This window comes from Silurus meridionalis, chromosome 18 (genome assembly GCF_014805685.1).
Source record: "Silurus meridionalis isolate SWU-2019-XX chromosome 18, ASM1480568v1, whole genome shotgun sequence".
NCBI lineage: Eukaryota > Metazoa > Chordata > Actinopteri > Siluriformes > Siluridae > Silurus > Silurus meridionalis.
Window position 1 is genome coordinate 14,374,828 of NC_060901.1, and position 6,882 is coordinate 14,381,709.

Consider the following 6,882-nt stretch of genomic DNA (forward strand, 5'->3'; position numbering starts at 1 on the left):
TCAGCCTAATTTGAGCCGCTACACTGTGGCAAGCATCATTAGGACATTTCGAAATGAGAATCGGTAAGTACTTTGTAGCACTGCCATACTCTAATGAGAAACACAACAGTACCATACATGCAAAAATACTGAAATTGTTACTTTACAGAATTGCTAGACGTCCAGATGTTGGGGGCAGAGGAAGAATGTTCACTCCAGAGCAAGAGACCCATATAGTGAACATGGTGATTGCCAATAATGCAATAAGACTGCGAAATACAGCAGCGCATAATTGATAATGACACCATCTTTCAAAATATACACAGTGTAAGCATTTCTGCACTAAGTCGTGTACTTGCGCGCCACAGAATAAGAATGAAGCAAATTTACAGAGTTCCTTTCGAGAGAAACACAGAACGTGTAAAGCAACTGCGATATGACTATGTGCAGGTAAGCTATAGTGTCATTGGTTCTGAATTTGGAAGTGCATACTGTAGTGCTGTGCATGGGCCTGATGTGTTGCATTTGTTTTGTCTTGTCCAGAGAGTGATGGAACTAGAAGCAGATGCAATGGGACATGAGCTACTTTTTGTAGATGAGGCCGGTTTTAACCTCAGTAAAACCAGGAGACGTGGCAGGAACATTACTGGACACCGTGCCATCATCAATGTCCCAGGACAACGTGGTGGTAACATAACCATGTGTGCAGCTATAAGCCAAAATGGTGTTGTTCACCATCATGCAACCATAGGCCCATACAACACTGCACACATTATTGCATTCCTGGACACCTTACATGACATGCTAACTGTTCAGAGACCAGAGCATACCCGATATGTCATCATATGGGACAATGTTAGTTTCCATAGGGCTGCTTTGGTCCGCAACTGGTTTACAGACCACCCATCCTTCATGGCACTCAACCTCCCTCCATACTCTCCATTCTTAAATCCCATCGAGGAGTTCTTCTCTGCCTGGCGCTGGAAAGTGTACGACCGTCATCCTCATCAACAGGTAGCCCTTTTACAGGCAATGGAGGAGGCATGTGGAGATATTGACCAGGCATCATGTCAGGCCTGGATACGGCATTCAAGGAGATATTTTCCCCGGTGCCTTGGACTGGAGGATATTGCATGCGATGTGGACGAAATTTTGTGGCCGGACCCAGAAAGACGACATGATGTAGGCTGATTGTCTTTTTTTTCTTTTTTTGTGAAATTACTATTTTGTGTTCTGACTTTGTCTTGGTTTTGATGAGTGTGAATAAACACAAATACTTGAAGTTTGGATCCTTGTATGTTTACATGACACTATGACAAAAGTATGACCTCAAATTGACATCTGTACACAGAGAAAGCAAAAGCCAGATGTGTTTTGTATTCATACCATCAGTGTGTAGTTGGCACATTGTGTGCTTAGTAGATGATGGCTTGTGTTTACTGTTTGATACGAAAACACCATTTTTACGAAGGTGTGAAGAGTTAATCTAGCTGTGTTCGCTTTTGCAAGAGAACTACAATGTTTTGATAATTGGGTGAAAGGTTTTCTTATTTGTGTGTAGAGTTTTGCAAAAATAGCCAATAGTTACAAAAAATGTGCTTAAGCAATCAGAAAAAACTGTAGTAAGCAGGTTAAATGAGCTGTGAAGTTCTACTGAGGACAAATCAGCTCTAATTAACTTTACACAAACACACACACACACACACACACACACACACAATCTCAGAAGTCACTAAGCTCTACGTTAATGCTTATTTATGTCTTCTAAAGCACTAGTTATAAACTCAAGTCAATGTGAAATGTTAGGTTAAGGTTGTGAGTGTGCATCTGTGTGTGGGTGAGTCTTTTACATGCATTTATACACACGTATAGAACTGTGCTTCTTCCTCACACGTCCTCAAATCCCTCGTTTCCTGTGCTGATAGATTTTCAGGTTGTATGAATGAGCACAGGTGGTCGGAGTTACTCTGTCATTTCCTATGCCTAATTTAATCATGGACGAGAGAGGATCTACAGCCAGCCTTGACTTACACACTCACTTGCTCTTTGGCTGTGTGTGTGTGAGTGTGTGTAGGTGTGTTTGTGTGTGTGTGTGTGTGTGTGTGTGAGAGAGAGAAAGAGATCATTTCGGGGAGACCCTGTCTGGCTGTGCTGGGTCAGAACGGGTGACCCCCAATGATGCGGCTGCTCATGTGTTAGTGTAACAGGATCTCAGGGTCACCTCCCCTGCTGACTCTTTGAATAGACTAAACACATATGTCTCTCTCCTTCTCTTCTAGAATGGTTCCGTCACTAATGTGTCTGTCTAATAGCTTTAATGCACAGCGACAGTATGAGAAAAGAAACACCGCTGAGACCCGAAGCTCACCGATGGCCTCCACTGTTCCCAGAGGAGCCAGACTCGCTGTCACTTTGCTTATCGAGGAATAAAATCTGCAAAAAAACAATCTGGTGCTAAATAATTAATAAAACAACCTGTAAATTTATAGCACTCAGGAGAAGAGAGTGTAAGTGGTAGCAGAGCGCAAATCGACTAGAATATTTGATTGCAGGCCAAATATTAATATCTCTTTAGATTTGGTACTTAATTCGCTTTTTACCAACACAGTGTACTTTACTGTCTATAATTAGTATTTTTAATAATATAATCAAAATTTTCATTTTCAAATTGAGCCATGAGATCCCGACAGGTGTGTGTTAAGTATAAACAATGTGTAGAAATGTAGTTCACTCAAGATGAATATGTGTTTCCATGTATCTGGTTCCTCTCATGGTTTCTTTCTTATACTATTTTATGTTATTTTCCTTCCCATTGTCACCACTGGATGGTTCATTAGAGGTACAGTAATCCCTCGCTTTACAGCGGTTCGAATCTCATGCCCCCAGTTTATGGCAGAATCGCATTTACCACCAAACAAATTTGTTTGGTTGATTTCCCTTGTCTCTCACGGATAACACAAAAGACCAAAAAACGTATAGCATTTAGAATTTTTGTAGTGTCATCCATTTATCACGGGTTTTCATTTATAAATGGGGGTTACTGTATATCATTAATGATGCTAAAATTTATAGTTGCAATCTCATTTCGTAAAAAAGTTTTATTTAATAAATGAAGATAAATTGATTTTACTGCATAAGGAAAAATTCCTTATTCCTTATGACAATTTTTTCATTTATACAACTGAACACGAGGGTACAGGGCTTAGGAACCCAGCTGTGGCATTTATATTGTTTGCATAATGTCATGTGCCTGAGTGGAACTGTAGTGCAGAGAGTGGCATGACTTCCTCAGAGTTCAGTGCTGTATGTTCTTCCAGTGGTCACAAAGGTTACCTCTAGGTTCTCTGTTTTTCTTCAAGTGAAGAGAAGACATGCTTAGAGGTTTGATCCCAGTGTTCACTGATCTCCTATGGCCTTGATTAATGGTAATGAAAGTACCAAAAGAATAAAATTTGCACTTCCAAATGTGTAATCTAATATTATGTACAGAAACAAAAATGTATGTATGATTGTATGAGATTATTCTATGATGTCAGGAGTCTCCAAGCTTTTGAGTGCTTCCCATGACTGTGTGTGCAGATTTGTGCTGCCATTAGTTGGCGTGTTACAAAACTAGTCTGAAACTTTTCAATTAAATTCATTTTTATTTGTAACAAGAGCTTCACACACACACACACACACACACACACACACACACACACACGTTTATCTATCTATCTATCTATCTATCTGTCTGTCTGTCTGTCTGTCTGTCTGTCTGTCTGTCTATCTATCTATCTATCTATATACATATACATACATATATATATATATATATATATATATATATATATATATATATATATATATATATATATATATATATATATATATATATATATATAAATTTATTGTTGCAATCTCATTTCGGAAAAAAGTATATATATATAAACCTTTTTACGAAATGAGATTGCAACAATAAATTTTAGCATCATTAATGATATACAGTAACCCCCTATTTATAAATGAAAACCCGCGATAAACAGACGACACTACATATATAACTACATATATAACTACATGTATAAAACATACATTAAATAAGAGCATCATATCTAGAAACATTTGCCCCCAGAAATTTCTTAAAACCTAGTAGCAACTTATACACAACCCGATACTAAGGCCCAGTGGTTAGGGGACCTTTAAGAGAAGCGAGTTATATGATGTAGTTGCTGACACTATTTTGCAACCAAAAAAAACATATAGATCCCAGATACACTAATTATGCAAAATATGATTATATTTACCAGATACAAGGTCAAGCAGGTCACCTAGACTGTAACTAATATGTTTGTAAAAATAAGAAAAACAAGCTGCTCAAAATAAATTCAAATCAGGACCAACTGAAAAGGTGAAAATAATTTTTTATTACTGTTGCAATTCAAGTAAAAATCTCAATTTTGTATTATTATTATTATTATTATTATTATTATTATTATTATTATTACTATTAAAGCGATATAAAATGTTTGAAGGAAAAGTGACTATGAGCTTCTGATGATGCATAGGCTGTCCTTGCCTACTGTGCTCAAACACACACACACACACACACACACACACACACACACACACACACACACACACACAGGCTGTAAAGCTGTGCTCCTGACAGTGAACTTGGCCTTTCTGTCCCAGTATGGTAACACAATACCGAGCTGAGCAGACGGCTGAAGGATACCCTTGAGGGTGTGGGGGGTGAAGGTGGGAAGCATAGAGAGTCGATTGAATGAAGGGAAAAAAGGGAGGAAGTCTTTAGGGACCCTGTGCACATTTTAGACCCATCAGTGTCACTTACTTCACTAAACTGTGTTACAGTAGTATATTAGCCTAAATGGAGAATATGTTATCACTAAGTGTACACACTCAAGAAGATCTAGTGTGTGTGTGTGTGTGTGTGTGTGTGTGTGTGTGTGTGTGTGTGTTTCTCAGAACTTAAAAAATATGCATTTTGTATCAGGCTGTAAAATGTATTGAGTAAAGGCCCAAACATTCGCGGAGACCCCACCCACTCCCCCCCCCCCACCACACACACACACACACACACACACACACACACACACACACACACACACACACACACACACATACACCAACACACCAACACACAGAGGAAGTGAAGTATATCAGAATGACTGGTGGTTGTCCCGCTGCGATGATGGTTTCACTCTGACTTTTTTCCTCCCATCAGAAAAAAACAACTTCGATCAAAGTCAAAACTCCAAGAACATGTGTGTTTTCAATATTTTCATATCCGCCGATTCTTAGTACAGACAGCTGTGGATGTTGAAGGTTCTATGAATCAACAAATCATTCAGTAACCTTTATGAATGGCATGCTAATAAGGGGGGCGCACACACACATGCATGTACACCCAACAACCTATGTATGGTAACAGGTTACACACCTACCCATATATTCACATACGCACATAATGCTTGCATACTGTTAGATATTTACACACTTCCCAAATCCCTTTAGAATGATTTTTCCATACTGTACACTGCTGCTTTCTTTAGTACATGATATAAAATATGTTTTTTAGATCACAAGCAAATGATAATTAATACACCTGGAATTATGTATATGAATCAAATGTTTGTTGATCAGCCTCACAATGGGTCCAGAGACTGTCAAGGGCCATCAAGTAGATAATCCACTCGTCTATCCTGGTCCCATTTATGAGCTTGTTCATTGATAACCAACAATAATTATTGAAACTTTCACAGAAACCCAGACATGTTCTCTTATTTTTGCACATTGTTCTGTTATATATTTTTGTTCATGTATTTTGTATATCTGTTCTGTATTGTTTTGTTTTGTCTGTTTGCACCATCTTTTGTCTTGCACTGTTTGCACTAGGTTGATCGAGATGCATTTTATGTGGCTAACTTACTTTTAGTAATTAGCTCTGTTGTTTTATGTTGTGTTATGTGGCTCTATGTTGTTTTATGAGGCACCAGGGTCGCTGTTTCGTTTCACTGTGTTCTGCATCAGCTAAATCACCATCATAAGTATCAGAATACTTTATTGATCTGGGAAATTGTTTGGTTGCAGTTGCTCACAGTAAAAGATTAAAGAATAAAAGAAAATATAAGAAAATTATAAGAAAATTAAAATAAATATACATTTTAAGTTATATTTGAAGTAAAATAAAATGTCAAGCAGCATGAAATGGAATTATAATTATAACACATAATTATATATAGGGTTGAAATGACAATTAAAGCTTCTTCTTTACTTGATGTTGTACAACCAGGCATGTGTTCATTTTTTGTGCACTAATTCCACATCAAACATTCGATGATGATTAGGATTAAGATAATATCTAAGACTACAGAAGACTCTAAAAGACTAAAGTGATTTGTTTTTCAGACTATTATAAGCAGAATATTTTGCCATTTATCTCAGTGGTTAAGGCTTTGGGTTGATCAGATATTCAGGGGTTCAAGCCCCGGTATTACCAACCTGCTACACTTAGGGCCCTTTGAGCAAGGCCCTTAACGCACTCTGTGGTCCAGGGGCACTGTGTCACACCGCTTCCTAACAATGCTGGTATTTGCAAATTTCACTGTACTGTAAAAAGTACACGTGGTGAATATTTACATTATTTAGCAGACGCCCTTATCCAAAGCGACTTACAACTGATCAATTAAGGATTAAGAGCCTTGCTCAAGGGTCCAGCAGTATTAGCTTGATGGTGGTGGGATTTGAATCTATGACCTTCCAATCCAGCGTTCAATGCCTTAACCACTGAGCTACAACCTTACCAAGTATCATGCTTCCTTCTTCTTTCTTTCTTGTCACCTATCAGTTCTATTGAATGACAAACTGCATTTATTCTCTCTGTCTCTCTCTCTCTCTCTC

At 38.0% G+C, this 6,882-nt stretch overlaps 1 protein-coding gene across 1 annotated transcript; it reads left to right on the top strand.

Moving 5' to 3' along the window:
* Window positions 1–256: 256 nt before the first annotated feature.
* On the top strand, window positions 257–1,176 carry LOC124401520. The gene is made up of 2 exons (XM_046873903.1): window positions 257–429; window positions 523–1,176. Exons 1-2 carry the CDS (start codon window positions 355–357, stop codon window positions 1,168–1,170), a joined length of 723 nt encoding a protein of 240 aa, XP_046729859.1. The 5' UTR covers window positions 257–354; the 3' UTR covers window positions 1,171–1,176.
* The last annotated feature ends 5,706 nt before the right edge of the window (window positions 1,177–6,882 follow it).